This window comes from Lampetra planeri, chromosome 64, assembly GCF_965212315.1.
Source record: "Lampetra planeri chromosome 64, kcLamPlan1.2.h2, whole genome shotgun sequence".
NCBI classification, from domain to species: domain Eukaryota; kingdom Metazoa; phylum Chordata; class Hyperoartia; order Petromyzontiformes; family Petromyzontidae; genus Lampetra; species Lampetra planeri.
In genome coordinates, this window is record NC_136170.1 from 782,588 (window position 1) to 800,085 (window position 17,498).

At 53.8% G+C, this 17,498-nt stretch overlaps 1 protein-coding gene across 1 annotated transcript; it reads right to left on the minus strand.

The window, feature by feature from the left end:
- Positions 1-170: 170 nt before the first annotated feature.
- LOC144737078 (dynein axonemal assembly factor 3-like) lies at positions 171-15,278 on the minus strand. Its single transcript, XM_078619739.1, has 12 exons — positions 14,576-15,278; positions 13,058-13,203; positions 11,801-11,894; positions 10,029-10,186; positions 8,833-9,009; positions 7,682-7,804; positions 7,240-7,362; positions 5,449-5,670; positions 4,706-4,868; positions 2,758-2,878; positions 1,607-1,681; positions 171-771 (listed from the first exon to the last, which is right to left on the minus strand). Exons 1-12 carry the CDS (start codon positions 14,664-14,666, stop codon positions 300-302), a joined length of 1,965 nt encoding a protein of 654 aa, XP_078475865.1. The 5' UTR covers positions 14,667-15,278; the 3' UTR covers positions 171-299.
- Positions 15,279-17,498: the final 2,220 nt, after the last annotated feature.

Below are 17,498 nucleotides of genomic sequence, written 5' to 3' on the forward strand. Positions count from 1 at the left end.
TGATGGTGATGGTGGTGATGATGATGATGATGGTGATGATGATGATGGTGATGATGATGGTGATGATGATGGTGGTGATGATGATGATGATGGTGATGATGATGATGGTGATGATGATGGTGATGATGATGGTGGTGATGATGATGATGATGGTGATGATGATGATGGTGATGATGATGGTGATGATGATGGTGGTGATGATGATGATGATGGTGATGATGATGATGGTGATGATGATGATGGTGATGATGATGGTGATCTTGTTGCTACTGCTGCTGCTGCTGATGTTTTTGCTGCAATTACTGTTCCGATTTTTTCTGTTTCTGCTGTTCCTGTGACTGCTGCTCCTGCTGCTGTTGATGCTGCTGTTCCTGTGACTGCTGCACCTGCTGCTGATCCTGCTGTTGGTGTTTTTGTTGCTCCTGCTGTTCCTGTTTTTGCTGCTCCTGCTGCTGTGCCTGCTGTTGCTGCGGCTGCTGTTCATCCTGCTGCTGCTGCGGCTGCTGTTGCTGCTGCTGCTGCGGCTGCTGCTGCTCCTGCTGCTGCTGCTCCTGATGCTCCTGATGTTGCTGCTGCTGCTGCTCCTGCTGCTGCTGTGGCTGCTCCTGCGCTTGCTGTTGCTGCTGCTGCTGCGGCTGTAGCAGGAAGCGGGCGGTCGCGTCCTTGGTGCCGTCGCAGGTGCCAAGCGGAGCGAAGCCGGCGGCCCCGGCCAACTCCGTCACTCGCTCCACGTAGCCAGCCGCGGCCTTCGCATTGAGGTCCAGCACGAACCTGCACGTTCATGTCCAGCACACACACATACACACAGAGACACACGCACACACACAAACGCACACACACACACACAGAGACACACACACACACACACGCGCAAACACACGCACACAACAACAACAACCGCCATTCGCCACTAAGTGGCGGTGACGTCACCACGACGCTTGGGCCAGGCCAAGTGCACCTTGAGGCTGCCACGTGAAGTGTCGAACGCCCGCTGGCAGGAGGTCACGGGGCAGACCCAGCAGGTGCCACGGGTCGACTGACCGAGATGACCGAGATGACTGGCTGATGCACCACCTGTGCCCCCTACTGTGCCAACTTGCTGTGCTTTAGCCACCCGGCGCTCCGCTCGTTGTTGTGAGCGTCGCTCCTCCGCCCTCTGTTGTTGTTGGAGGGCGACTGCCTCCAACTGCCCATTAGCGTCCTTCACGAGCCTCCTCCACAGAGGCCGATCTTGACACCGCTGGTACCAGTCATCGGCAAGTCTACTCAGCTCCACGTCCTCCTGTACCACATCACTCCATCTCTTCTCTAGCCCGTGCCGCGCCCGTTTAGCCCCCTCGATCCGCCCGAACAAAAGCTGTTTAGGCATGCGGTGGCTGGGCACGTGGGCTACATGACCCAGCCAACGCAGCCTTGCCTGCCGGAGAAGCTCACCAATGGGACTTTGCCCAGATCTTTCAAGGATTTGTGAGCTCCTCACACAATCCAGCCTGGTTAAACCCAGGATGGATCGTAGGACGCACACACACTGACACACACACAGACACACACACACACAGTGGCACCCACACACAGCGAGAAGCGCTGTGGGCTAGGGACAACTCACTTGACGGTCTCCACAATGAGGGTGGCCTTGTCAGCCGCCACCTCCTCCAGGGCGGGCGCCAGCTGATGGACCATGCTGCAGGAACAGCACCGCACCTCCGATTATCACTACACTACTATACACTACACTATACACTACACTATACACTACACACTACACTATACACTACACTATACACTACACTATACACTACACTATACACTACACTACACACTACACTATACACTACACTATACACTACACTATACACTACACACTACACTATACACTACACTATACACTACACCCGCTCGCTCACGCACCACTCAGCCAACCACCCACTCACTCGCTCACTCATCCATCCACCCACTTACTCAGCTACCCACTCACTCACTCACTCTCAACAATACACTAACCCACTAAGTCACCCACCCACTCACTCACTCACCCACCCACTCATCCATACACCCACCCAGCCACCCACTTACTCGGCTACCCACTCACTCACTCTCAACAACACACTAACCCACTAAGTCACCCACCCGCTCGCTCACGCACCACTCATCCATCCACCCCCTCATCCACCCACCCACCCACCCAGCCACCCACTTACTCAGCTACCCACTCACTCACTCTCAACAACACACTAGCCCACTAAGTCACCCACCCGCTCGCTCACGCACCACTCAGCTAACCACCCACTCACTCGCTCACTCATCCACCCACCCACCCACTCATCCATACACCCACCCAGCCACCCACTGACTCAGCTACCCGCTCACTCACTCTCAACAACACACTAACCCACTAAGTCACCCACCCACTCGCTCACGCACCACTCAGCCAACCACCCACTCACTCGCTCACTCATCCACCCACACACTCATCCACTCAACCACCCAACCACCCAGCCACCCACTTACTCAGCTACCCACTCACTCACTCTCAACAACACACTAACCCACTAAATCACCCACCCACCCACTCATCCACCCACCCAATCTGCACCTCCGATGAGCGCGGCTGGCCACGTACGGTGCCAAAGAAGTTCAACAGACACGCGTGCATACGCGCGTGTCTCCTCTCGCCGTCGCTCAGCGCGTGCAATCATTGCCACGGTCTGCCACGGTCTGCCACGTCGCCCCTCAGCCGTGACCCGCTCTCTCTCTCACCTGTTTGCAAAGTAGATGACGTTGAAGAGCTTCCGGAACTTTGCCTTTTGGTGCAGGGTCTGCAGCGCGTTCAAGGGCAGGAGGCTCACCCGCACGTCCCCAATGCTGATGTAGTCGCAGTCTGTGAGCAGCAGAGAGAGAGAGACAGAGGCCAGGGAACGACGTCGCCACCCGTCCATTCACTCTGCTCGCTCAGGTCATTGTGTGTTGTGTGCGCGTACGTACAATCTGTCGCACGCGCACCCACCGCCACCGTGCGGGAAGGTTGTGATGAACGTGAGGGATTAGAGATCAAGGAACCGGAGAGGGAAGGGAGGCCGGGACGGATGTCCCCGAGACGGATGACAGAGAGGAGGAGGAGGAGAAGGAGGGCACGGGTCGAGATGAGCAGCGGGGAGAGAGGAGGAAGCGGAGCGCCGGTGCAGTAAGGGAGGAGGGGAAGGAGGTGGAGGAGGTGGAGGAGGTGGAGGAGGTGGAGGAGGTGGAGGAGGAGGAGGAGGAGAAGGAGGAGGAGGAGGGGAAGGAATGATCGGGCCAAGATATCGGTGGTGGTGAAAGGCGATGACGATGATGATGAGAGGGTGGTGGTGACGATGATGATGAGAGGGTGGTGGTGACGATGATGATGAGAGGGTGGTAGTGACGATGATGATGAGAGGGTGGTGGTGACGATGATGATGAGAGGGTGGTGGTAATGAGAGGATGGTGATGGTGGTGATGGTGATGAGAGGGTGGTGGTGATGATGAGAGGGTGGTGGTGGTGATGAGAGGGTAGTGGTGATGATGAGAGGGTGGTGATGATGAGAGGATGAGAGGGTGGTGGGGTGATGATGAGAGGATGAGAGGGTGGTGGGATGATGATGAGAGTGGTGATGGTGATGAGAGGGTGGTGGTGATGGTGATGAGAGGATGGTGGTAATGATGAGAGGATGGTGGTGGTGGTGATGATGAGAGGATGGTGGTGGTGATAATGAGAGGGTGGTGGTGATGAGAGTGTGGTGGTGGTGATGAGAGTGTGGTGGTGGTGGTTGTGATGAGAGTGTGGTGGTGGTGGTGATGAGAGTGTGGTGGTGGTGGTGGTGGTTGTGATGAGTGTGGTGGTGGTGATGAGAGTGTGGTGGTGGTGGTGATGAGAGTGTGGTAGTGGTGGTGGTGGTGATGAGAGTGTGGTGGTGGTGATGAGAGTGTGGTGGTGATGATGAGGGTGGTGGTGGTGGTGATGAGAGAGTGGTGATGATGATGATGAAAGGGGAGGCGGGAAGAGAGAGGGAAGGAGCGAGCGGGAGGGAGCTGCAGGAGGAGGAGGAGGAGCGGCGTCTGTTTTCACAGCGGGCGGGGACAGGGGAGGAGGGGCTCAGGGTGGGGGTGGCCACGTGGGAGTCACGTGGTCCACTGGAGGCTTGAGCTGCTTTAGAGAGACTTCAGTCAGCTGGAACATCGTCTACATTGGTACAATTATGATTGATCAGAGATGCAACTGAGAGCCACAACTTGCTTTCATTCATATATTTTAAACAACTATAGATGGTATAAATTTCGATTTAAAGCTTTCGTGACTGCAGGGATTCATCTTCTTGGTTCTTTCGGTAAAGTCACGTAGAATGGAAACAATAAAATAAGAAAAAATAAACATAATAAAATAATATAATAATATTAGATTATTTTTTAACATAATAAAGTAATATAATAATATTCTATTATGTTTTATTTTTATTATTTTATTATTTCCATTCTACGTGACTTTACCAAAAAAACCAAGACGAACTATAGATGGTATTTCAATATATATACATCTTCTCATTGTATAGAATTGTCTACATTTTAAGTTGAGTTGTAATGTGATGGTGCTTCCAGTGGCAGATTTGTGCCAGACCGGCGCAACGGTGCGTAAGGCAGAACACACTTGACTTGACTATGCAGGTCAAGACGTCTCTGGATTCCAGCTCACCTGGATCCTGTCGACTCCCATCCTCAGGTGTTCCACCCACCACCACCTCGTCCACTACCTCATCGTCCTTCGCGTTGTCCACCCCTTTCTTCTCCACCTCGTTTGTCTCCTTCGAGTCATCCACCCCCTCATCCACCACCTCCTCGGTTGACACCTCCGCCACCTTGAAAATGAGACTCACGTCACCAGAGACCCTCGAACGGACTGTTTGGGCAAGTGCTGTCACCTCACGAGCCTCCTCTTTCTTGCCATCACCACCATCACCACCACCATCATCATCATCACCACCATCACCACCACCATCATCATCACCACCACCACCATCACCACCATCATCATCATCATCACCATCACCACCATCACCACCATCACCATCACCACCACCACCACCATCACCACCACCATCACCACCATTACCATCGCCACCATCACCACCACCATCACCACCATTATCACCATCACCACCACCACCATCACCACCACCACCACCATCACCACCACCACCACCATCACCACCCCCACCATCACCACCACCATCACCACCACCACCACCATCACCACCATCACCACCACCACCACCATCACCACCACCACCATCACCACCACCATCACCACCACCACCATCATCATCATCATCTTTGTCATCAACATCCCGCTCCTCTTTAACCTCCTCCCCCGCGACCTCTGCGAGGGGCAAGCTGCCGGACAATGCCGACTCATCACGACGGGAGCGACGGTATCACCTCATCCTCCTTTGCTTCCTCCGTTTTCTTGCCACCATCGCCGTCGCCCTCCTCCACCTCCTCCTCCACCTCCTCCACCTCCTCCTCCACCTCCTCCACCTGGTCCTCTTTGACCTCCGTGGGGGCGGCTGCTGCCGCCTCGTGCGTGGTGGTGTAGCGGCGCCCCGTGGCCAGCTCGTGGAAGGCCGCCGTCAGGTTGTGCAGCGACACTTCCTGGGAGGTCTGCGGCGGCCACGACGCACGCAGACACGAGGACGCTAAGAGGCAGCCTCCCCCGTGACCCCCTGACCCCATGACACCCCCCCGACCTACGACCCGCGCACCCGAGGCGGGTGTGGCGTGGGGCCAGCAACCCCACGCGCCCCGGCCGCCTTTGTCTCCCCGGCGGCAGGTGTTTACTGCACACTGCACCGGGGGTGACTCGTTTGAGGCTGGGTCGACTTAGGGGAGGCCCAGGACCGGTTTAGGTAATCGTCACCGGTGTTGGCCGTGAGTGGAAATCGAACTTGGGCGGCCCGGGGTCGTAGCGGGGCGTAGCGCTAAACCGCTGCACCACCGCCAGAGGTCGCAACCCGGTACCCGATACCCGTACCCTACCCGATACCCGGCTACCCGTACCCGGCCGGGTACGGGTACCCGTTTGCGACCCTGGTGCGGCCGGGTACGGGTAGGCCGTGAGTCACCGGTGAGTCACCGTTTGTCACTCATTTCCCAACGTCTTGTCTCTTCTCACAATTCAAGTTCCTAGAATCAACCCACCCGCGCCTGCAACATGGCTTCATCCCAGAGGTCGCAATCAGGTACCCGATACTCGTACCCTACCCGTACCCAGCCGGGTACGGGTAGGGTACGGGTACGGCCGGGTACGGGTACGGGTACCCGTTTGCGACCCTGGTGCGGCCGGGTACGGGTATGGGTAAGGAATCAAAACCCGTTTGCGACCTCTGACCACCGCCTGGGCCCTGTACACACACACACACACGCGTGTGTGTGTGTGTCTGGGTGCTGTACACACACACGCGTGTGTGTACAGGACCCAGCTACATGGACAATATCTCAATTACCCGGTGCCTTCAACAGTTAATCAGCTACGCACGCCACTCACTGTAAGGAGCATTGATCTGTATTGATCGGATCTATAAGAGTGTGAGCTGTGAGCCGTGAAGAATTGAATACCGTGTTAGCGGACGGATGGACACACACACAAAGATAAAGACAAAGATCCCCCGCGTAGCCTTAACAGACTGCAGGGGGCAAGTGCTGTTAGCAAGAAGCACCTATGAAGGCCGGCACGGCACACGAGGGGGTGGGTGGCCAGCACCACGCCCGACCGCCTTTGTCTCCCCAGTGGCGATGTTTACACACCACTGCACCAGGTACTCATTTGAGGCTGAGTCGATCTAGGGGAGGCCCAGGATCGGTTCAAATAATCGTCACTGGTGTTGGCCGCGAGCGGGAATCGAACTCGGATTGCCGGGTTCGTAGCGCAGCGTAGCGCTAATCACTGCGTCACCGACACACAAGATTACATACACACGCACACACGCGCACACACACACACAGTCACGCTCACACACACACGCACGCACACACACACACATGCTCACTCACGCTCACACACACACACGCACACACGCACACACACACACAGTCACGCTCACACGCACACACGCACACAGTCACGCTCACACACACACTCACGCTCACACACATACACGCACACACACACACAGTCACGCTCACACGCACACACACGCACACAGTCACGCTCACACACACACGCACACTCACGTGCGTGTGGATCCCGTTGGCCGTCTGGAGTAGTCGGCGTTCCTCCGTGTCCACTCCGAACGCCACGAAGGGCCCCGTCACGATGTCCCCCCAGTAGCCGCGCGCCACCACCTTCTCCCCCCGCTGACACGCGCCCGGCACACCACGTCCAGCATGCGGGAAGCCGTGACCCATGGAACCGTGACCCGTGACCCGTGAAACCGTGACGCCTCACCCGTTATCCGTGACCCCTGACCCGTGACCCGTTATCCGTGAAACAGTGACCCGTGATCTGCGACCCGGGATCCGTGCCGCGTGACCCGTGACCTCTGGCCGGTGACCCCTGACCCGTGGCCGGTGACCTGTGACGCATGACCCCTGACCCGTGGCCGGTGACCCCTGACCCGTAACCCCTGACCCGTGGCCGGTGACCCCTGACCCGCGAGCCGTGCGGTCACCGCACCTGGCTGACGACGAGGTCGGACGCCAGCGTCCTGTTGGCCACGTCGTAGACGCCCTCCCTGGCCTCGAACGCCACGCCCCGCTCCCTCCAGCGCCAGTACTCACGGCTGCTTATGACCCCCGCCTGAGGGACGAGTTGCAGTGGGCATGGGGGGGGGCGAAGGTCAGAGTCCAAATACACACGGCGGAGAGTCCCACTCACACAGAGACCCATAGACTCACACAGAGACCCATAGACTCACACAGAGACTCATAGACTCACACAGAGACCCATAGACTCACACAGAGACCCATAGACTCACACGGAGACCCATAGACTCACACAGAGACTCGTAGACTCACACAGAGACCCACAGACTCGCACAGAGACCCACAGACTCACGCAGAGACCCATAGACTCACACAGAGACCCACAGACTCACTGGGGTGAGTGTGGGTGTGGGGTGGGTGGGTGTGGGTGGGTGTGGGGTGGGTGTGGGGTGGGTGGGTGTAGGGTGGGTGTGTGTGTGTATGTGGGGTGGGTGTGTGTGTGTGGGGTGGGTGTGTGGGTGTGGGGTGTGTGTGGGGTGGGTGGGTGAGTGTGTGGGGGGTGCTGGGTGTGTCTGTGTGGGTGCGTGGGTGGGTGTGGGGTGGGTGGTGGGTGGGTGTGGGGTGGGTGTGGGGTGGGTGTGGGGTGGGTGTGGGGTGGGTGTGGGGTGGGTGGGTGCGTGGGTGTGGGGTGTGTGGGTGTGTGTGGGTGGGTGTGTGGATGGGTGTGTGTGTGTGGGGTGGTGTGTGGGGTGTGTGTGTGTGTGGGGTGGTGTGTGGGGTGTGTGTGTGGGTGTGTGTGTGTGGGTGTGTGTGTGGGTGTGTATGTGTGGGTGTGTGTAGGTGTGTGTATGTGTGGATGTGTGTGGTGTGTGTGTGGGGTGTGTGGGTGTGTGTGTGTGTGGGTGTGTGTGGGTGGTGTGTGCGTGGTGTGTGGGTGTGTGTGTGTGTGTGGGGTGAGTGTGTGTGTGTGGGGTGTGTGGGTGTGTGGGTGTGTGTGTGGGTGAGGTGGTGTGTGGGGTGTGTGGGTGGGTGTGTGTGTGTGGGTGTGTGTGTGGGGTGGTGTGGGTGAGGTGGTGTGTGGGGTGGGTGGGTGTCGTCGTGGTCTCTGCGTAATCCGCTCACTCCACGCTCGTGCAGCTTCATGGCGAGGTCCCAGTCGTACGCTCCGTGCCGCGCGTCGTAGCGTGCGCCCAGGTACCGCCGGCAGCGCGCGTCCCACAGGCGCTCCGGCCGGAAGGCGCTCGCCTCGCCCCGCCGCCAGAAGGTGAAGATGCCCTCCAGGCGGTCTCGCTCCTTGAACTGCCGGGCGGGAGGAGCAGGCTGATGTGACCCGACCGATCGATTGCGACGATTCCCGAGTTCGTTCTCTCGGGCGAGGCACCAACGAAACTAATAATAACAGCCCTCTGCCAATCCACTGCTAGATGGATGACGATCTCGCCCACACTGGGTAAGGTGGTCACGCAGGTCTGTTTGACCGTACTTCCCCACGCTGGTTAGTGTGGTCTGGTGAAGAGGAGGCGGCCCAGATGTTGCTTTCGTATCTAATTTGTATAAAGCACAATTTATTGATTCTCCAAAATCTTGTAATCTCATTTGCACCACCTCACGTCCTGTTGACTGCCCCCTCTCCTCCCCTCTGATCACCTTTCCATCGTAACTCTCGCCCGTCTGGCACGGTGACTTTTTTGGCGCCGCGCGTAGCCAACCGGAGCCAACCGGAGCCAACCGGAGGCGCGGTGAAGGGCAACAGACGAGGTGACATCGTGAGCTGGGGCCATGCTACGAGGTACGAACGAAATCGACTATTTAGATGGACAGGGGCGTGCACGGGATGAGGAATGGGTGGTCACGGTAGAGGGGTGCGTGGGGGATAGGGCAGGGGAGGTGTGTGATGACGTCACGTGTGACGACGCTGTCGTTAATGACGTCGCGTGTGACGATGCCGCGTGTGATGACGTCATGTGTGACGACGCCGCGTGTGACGTCGCCGCGTGTAACGACGTGGCGTGTGATGACATCACGTGTGACGACGCTGCCGTTAATGACGTCACGTGTGACGACGCGACGTGTGACGTCGCCGCGTGTGACGTCGCCGCGTGTGACGACGTCGCGTGTGACAACGTCGCGAGTGACGTCGCCGCGTGTGATGATGTCGCGTGTGACGATGACGACACCCGCAAGAAACCAGCAGGCGGGAGCCGCCCTTGCCCAGAGCCCCGAGACGCACCAAGCTGGCGAGCTCCGCGACCGCTCGGCCTCATCGCGTCACCCTCGAGAGGACGAAGAAGACAAAGACGTAGACAAAGTGCGTTCACCTTCAGGGCCGACAAGTCGAGCCAGGGCAGCCGGCGGGCAGCCAGCTCCTGGTCGGTGACCACCTCCACGAGCAGCTGCGCCTGCTGGCGTAGGTAGGTGGCGGTGTGCGGACGCAGCAGGCTGTTGCCAAACAGCTCCACAAACAGCTCGCTCTTCTCTGCAAGGCAATTGTTGTTACGCTGGTCAACACACTTTTTCTGGCCGATTCCAAATCTGGCATCGGTTTTTGTCCATCACATCAGGTTTTTGAGATATCAAATATTGCATTTTCAATAAAAACTGCGGAAGAAAAATATTAAGTAGATGTGGATATCTACATAACATGATATTATAAAACACACTATCCTAAAAATACAGCACCGTATTTTAACACTAAAGCAGTCACTGACTCGCAACAACTTCGAATCATAAGTGACGGAGTTAATTTTGGGTAAAATCAATGAAAATGGGGTATGCCGATAGCATAAAAATGAGATGTGATAGAGCAAATCTGAGATCAGATTTGGAATCAGCACCCTGAAATTAGTCTAAACAGCTGCAAAAGTCCAGGCCAGAAAAAACAAATTTTTTGTTGTTGACCAGTGTTGTTGTTGTTGTCGTCGTTGTTGTTGTTGTTTTCGTGCACCGAGCCCCAAGGCTCTTTGACGACCCGCCCATTTACTGGGCATCTGTGAGAACAGAGCTTCGTGGCTTAACGGGTTCCTCCGATTAGCGCGGTCGGCCACGTGCGGTGCGAAAGAAGTTCAACGTACATCAACACACGCGGATTCTGATTCTCTTTCAGGAGGGTCCCGACAAGCTTTTTCACGTGAGACTGGCGATGTTGCTGTAAGTCCCAGTGGAGCCGCAGTGGCTAGGAGATGTTAACTACCTCTTGCCTGGTATGTAGGAGGTCGTGGGTTCGATCCAGACCCTGGCGCCTGCTGAATATTTGGATTCTAGATTTGAAGCTTTCGTGACTGCAAGGATTCATATTCTTGGGTTTTTTCGGTAAAGTCACGTAGGTAAAAAATTAAAATTAAAAGTAATACAAGTAAAATAAAATAAAAGAATATAATAAAATAAAATAACATTAATTTAAATTTTTTACCTACGTGACTTTACCGAAAAAACCCAAGAATATGTATATTTGGAGTTTGCGTGTCTCTCTCCCCGTGGAGGACTCACCCACTCACTTATAGACCCACTCACTCACCTACCCACTCACCAACTCACTCACCAGCCCACTCATTTAGCAACTTACTCATTCACCCACCCACCCACTCACTAAGTTTCCCCACTAACCAACTCACTCACTCAATACTCACCCATTCAAAGAGCGATCATCGTGGCCAAAGCCACTGGAGCCACCGCACCGCATCGCTTTTTAACCTCCGCCAGACCCGGCAACACTCAACGATTGACTGAAAACATGTTAACATGGTGTTATACTGGTAGGAACCTCCTGGTCACACCAGCCCACAGGGGATTATTGTGTCCGTCTCACGCCGGCTTGTGCCCGCCCTCACAGTCGGCCATATTTGCGGAATACACCACGCCGCCGTTGACCCTGGCCATTGACCGAGCAACCCAACGTGTTCCTACCAGCTCCCTCCGCAGGAATGTGTTTTTCTAAAACCCAAGTGACTTTACCGACAGAACCAAAGAGTAATTCCTGCAGTCACAAAAACTGAATACGGCGTTTATAGGGGACCGCTGTTATCATTGTTACTGTCGTCGTTGTGACTTCACACAGCGGTAGGGTTATGACGCAGGAGGCCACGTGGCTCACCCTGCAGGCCCATGCGGTGAGGAGCCTCCAGGGCAAGGGTGAGGAGCAGCAGTTGCCTCCCGTACAGCTCCAGGAAGCTCTCCAAGACGTAGAACTGCGTCCACACGCGGTCGACAACAACGGCGGGACACTCGTTAGCGCTGTTTTTGTTATACGTATATCGCCGAGTTTTGGCAAACTCTGTTGTTGTTGTTGTGTGTTTAGTTTGTTGTCCTTCCCGGCGATTAGCACGGCTGGCTGCGTACAGTGGTGCAAAAGAAGTTCAACATACAAACATAGACTCACAGAGACCCATACACACACAGAGACCCATACACACAGAGACCCACAGACTCACACAGAGACCCATAGACTCACACAGAGACCCATAGACTCACACAGAGACCCATAGACTCACACAGAGACCCATAGACTCACACAGAGACCCATAGACTCACACAGAGACCCATAGACACACACAGAGACCCATACACACAGAGACCCACAGACTCACACAGAGACCCATAGACTCACACAGAGACCCATAGACTCACACAGAGACCCATAGACTCACAGAGACCCATAGACTCACACAAAGACCCACAGACTCACACAGAGACCCATAGACTCACACAGAGACCCATAGACTCAAACAGAGACCCACAGACTCAAACAGAGACTAACACAGAGATCCATAGACTCACACAGAGACCCATAGTTTGTTGTGATGATAGTGGTGATGATGATGCTAGTGATGAAAGTGATGATGATGACGATGGTAGTGATTATGGTAGTTGTGAAGATGGTAGTGACGACGACGATGACAGTGATGATGATGGCAGTGATGATGATGATGATGGTAGTGATGACGATGGTCGTGATGATGATAGTTGTGAAGATGGTAGAGATGATGATGGTCGTGATGATGATGGTCGTGATGACGATGGTAGTGATTATGGTAGTTGTGATGATGGCAGTGATGATGACGATGACAGTGATGACGATGGTTGTGATGATGATAGTTGTGAAGATGGTAGTGACGACGACGATGACAGTGATGATGATGGTAGAGATGATAGTGATGATGATGACGACGGTAGTGATGACGATGGTAGTGATGATGGTAGTTGTGATGATGGTAGTGACCATGACGATGACAGTGATGATGATGATGATGGCAGTGATGATGATGATGGCAGTGATGATGATGATGATGATGGCAGTGATGATGATGATGCCGCTGGTCGTGATGACGACGATGACGATGGCAGCGCTCACGTGGATCCGCGCTCGGGGCCACCGGTGGGCCTGCGCCACCGTCTTGAGGAGGTGGCGCCCGTCGGAGGCCCCGGCCACCAGCACGTGCAGCTGGGGCAGGCCGCCAGGCCCGTCGGCCCTGCGGCCCTCCATGCTGCTGCTGTGGCCTGTCCAGAGAGAGGGAGACACACGGCAAAGACACAGTTCCCCCGTATAGCCTTGGCAGACTGGGGGCAAGTGCTGTTGGCGAGTGTAAAATAAATGATGATGATTGTGAGCAGCAGCAAAGACAAAGTTCCCCCGTATAGTCTTGGCAGACTGGGGGCAAGTGCAGTTGGCGAGTGTAAAATAAATGATGATGATTGTGAGCAGCAGCAAAGACAAAGTTCCCCTGTATAGCCTTGGCAGACTGGGGGCAAGTGCTGTTGGCGAGTGTAAAATAAATGATGATGATGATTGTGAGCAGCAGCAAAGACAAAGTTCCCCCGTATAGCCTTGGCAGATTGGGGGCAAGTGCTGTTGGCGAGTCTAAAATAAATGATGATGATGATTGTGAGCAGCAGCGAAAACAAAGTTCCCCCGTATAGCCTTGGCAGACTGGGGGCAAGTGCTGTTGGCGAGTCTAAAATAAAAGATGATGATGATTGTGAGCAGCAGCAAAGACAAAGTTCCCCCGTGTTTGTCCTACCTCATGAACGAATCTCTCATGGTAGCCAGATGGCTTGCAGAGAACCTCTGTCTTGGAGAAGTCAATGTCATGTGAGCCCACTGAATTGTAACAGTGATCTGCCACGGCTGAGGTGTTTGTCCTACCTCACATGACATTGACTTCTCCAAGACAGAGGTTCTCTGCAAGCCATCTGGCTACCATGAGAGATTCGTTCATGAGGCGATCCACATATACAAACACAGAGACAATTTCAACCGAGAAGATGGATTCTGGCTCAGCAATCATTGGAAGGACGTAATAAACCATTTCGGATCTTAACTGATTGTGTTCACGTTTACGGTGATTTTCAGACCGCAGTCCACTCACTGGCATTGACTGTGTATCTTGTATTCTCCACAGGGAATGGATTCTTTGCTCCGCTGCAAGTCTCCTTTCACCACTCTCCCATTGACATATTTCGTTACGCATTTCCCATAAATATGCTAAATTCCTCTTGATATGCAAATTATTTTGTCAAGGCGCTCTTCTTCCCCCCTCCAACCCAGCTTAAATATACGCTCCAAGCTTGGTGGTGTTACATTCTTCACCTGAGGACGGCTGCTTGCGTTGTGGCCGAAACGTCGTGAGAATTATTGTATGTTTATTTTATTTATTTTATTATTTTCCTTCTACGTGACTTTACCGAAAGAACCAAGAAGCTATACGGGGGATCTTTATCTTTGTGTCTCTCCCTCGTGATGGGACTTTGTGGGATGAACGTTGAGTTGTATTAGGGGCACGGGGTGATCGATGCGCGCCAGCGACGACGACGTCCCACAGACGTCCGCCATCCCACCAGCCACGCTCGCTCCACTGCTGGGTGAACGCACCTTGCATCTGCAAGTCGAGCGCCGGGCTCAGCCCCCACCAAGTCGTCCACCCGAATCCATCGCCGCCGCTCCCCGTCGCCGCCGTCGTCATCGTCTGCTGACTGCTGCTGCTACTGCTGCTTCTGCTGCTTCTGCTGCTACTACTGCTGCTGCTCCTGCTGTTGCTGCTGCTGTTGCTGCTGCTCCTGCTGTTGCTGCTGTTGCTGCTGCTACTACTGCTACTACTGCTACTGCTGCTACTACTACTGCTTCTGCTACTACTACTGCTTCTGCTACTACTACTGCTACTACTACTGCTGCTACTACTACTGCTTCTGCTACTACTACTGCTGCTACTTCTGCTACTACTACTGCTTCTGCTACTACTACTGCTACTACTACTACTGCTGCTACTACTACTGCTTCTGCTACTACTACTGCTTCTGCTACTACTACTGCTGCTACTACTGCTGCTACTTCTGCTGCTGCTACTACTACTGCTTCTGCTACTACTACTGCTACTACTACTGCTGCTACTACTACTGCTGCTACTACTACTGCTTCTGCTACTACTACTGCTACTACTACTGCCGCTACTACTGCTACTACTACTGCTGCTACTTCTGCTGCAGGCCGCAGGGACACCTCGGCCCCGTGCACGGCGAGACGCGTTGCCACGGCGACGAGGCAGGCACGCGGACGCGGTGACGTCGTCGCGCGTAGGGGCGGTGACGTCGTCGCGCGCTAACGTGATGACGTCGTCGCGCTGACGTCATCACGCGCTAACGCGGTGACGTCTTCGCGCGCAGGGCCGGTGACGTCGTCACGCAAACCCCCTCCGCCCCGCCCCCCGCGTCGAAAGGCGGGAGCGCGATGATATCGCCACGTACGCGAGACGGGGTGGAGGGGGGGGGCGGTTTGCGCGATGACGTCATGACGGCTCCGCAGGCCCGTGCGCGATGACGTCCCCGCGCTCCTACCGTTCGAGGCGTCGGGGTTGCGCGATGCCGTCACCACGTACACCACGTTCGTGATGACGTCACCGCGTTCCCAGCAGGCCGCTGCGTGACGTCACCGCGGCGTGTGCGTGATGACGTCACCGCGGGAGACGTAACGAGTTACGAGATTGACTTTTATATTTTTCTCGATCCTGCAGAAATCCGATGAGCTACAAAGATTATTATTTTTTCCTCACAGATGTCCAGTAGAGGCACGGGGTCAGCGCGTTACGACAACAAACGATACCAAAAAATACACCGATAAGAGTGCAAAGTATAGGAAATGTGAACAAATCACTAAAAATGATTAAACTCAAAACTACATTTCGATTTAAAGCTTTCGTGACTGCAGGGATTCATATTCTTGGTTCTTGCGGCTGCTGTGGTTTTCACACCTGATGATGGTTGCTTGTTTTGCAATCGAAACGTCGTGAGAATTTTATTGTTTTATTTTTATTATTTCATTATTTCCCTTCTACGTGACTTTACCGAAATAACCCAGAATATGAACTCAAACTGAACTATGTTTTTTGTTTAACTGTAAGTGAGTAGTAGATAAGAGACAGGGTTGCAATTGTGGGATGGGATGGTTTACTAGGTATACTTTTAGGGTTATTAGGGGCGCTACGGGGGCTAGGAGATGTTGACTACCTCGCCTGGTATACAGGAGGTCGTGGGTTCCATCCCGACCCTGACGCCTGCTGCTGCTGTATACTTGGGGCCGTCCATAAATGACGTCACGCGATTTTGGATGACTTTTGACCCCCCCCCCTTCGTCAGACACAACATTTGTGTCGCTTTGAGGTTCCACTCTTTAGTAGCCAGCAGATGGCAGCAGGCAGCAGGGGGCCACGTGCCAGACTGGTCCAGATGTGTTGTGACCCCTCCACCCACCACCAATGAATTTTACCCCGAACATGCTTTTTCCCACCGCTTATTCATTTTTCTTTTAAATAAACCTCACTGGGGAAAATATTCAGCTTAAGATCATTAAATGGGGGGGGGGGGGGGGGGGGGGGTAACGTGTAAATTAATTGCTTTACCACGTGATGGTGAACAACATTGTAACTAATAGGGTTTTCCCCCTTTTTTCTGGCAACAAAACTGACACCTTTCGCAAGGAATCATGCTTACTACATTAACCACAATACTCGCAGTCAAATGCAAACAAAAAACAACACTCTGATAATATATGCATTGTCTTTGAAACTGATTGGTCCACACCAGAGACAGCTTTCTTTAGAGCCTCGTCTCACATGGTGTTCGACCAGATGATACTTGCAAAGGAGGTCCCATTAAACATTGTGTTGCAGCAGCAGCAGCATCACAACATTGTGGCTGCCTGGTCAGTCAACAACGAACGATCCCCACCCCCTGCAGGGCCTTCCACTGACTGTTGCGTCAAAAGTTGCCCGTAAGCGAGCAGACTTCGCGCGATCAGTTGCACGCAACCCGAATCGCTCGTGACGTGGGCGTCTCCGCAACCAGTTGCGAGAAAGTTGCTCACAACTGGAATCGTGTTTTTTAAATCCTTTATATTAAGTTCACTTGCTTGCTTGCTTGCGCGCTTACGACCGTGCAAATCTTTCGGTCGTTTTTTAACCCACTTCCCGTGATCCAATCGAGCAGACATTTTGCACACAGACTCGTTGTGCGTGACAATTTATTTTCGTGAAATTTTTTTCCCAAAATTTTCCACCTTTTAGGATTTTTTTTTTCATATTTAATTTAAAATACCAATGTGATAAAAATGAAACTCTTACTCAAGAAAAACAGAAATGAATAATAAAACAAAACCGATGCCACGCATATGAAGGATTTATAGTGAAAAACTTTGTTTTTACGGGTTAACTTTTTGGGTTTTTTTTTAAACGCGCCACAATAATTCAAGATTTCGATTTAAAGCTTATTTCGTGACTGCAGGGATTCATCTTCTTGGTTCTTTC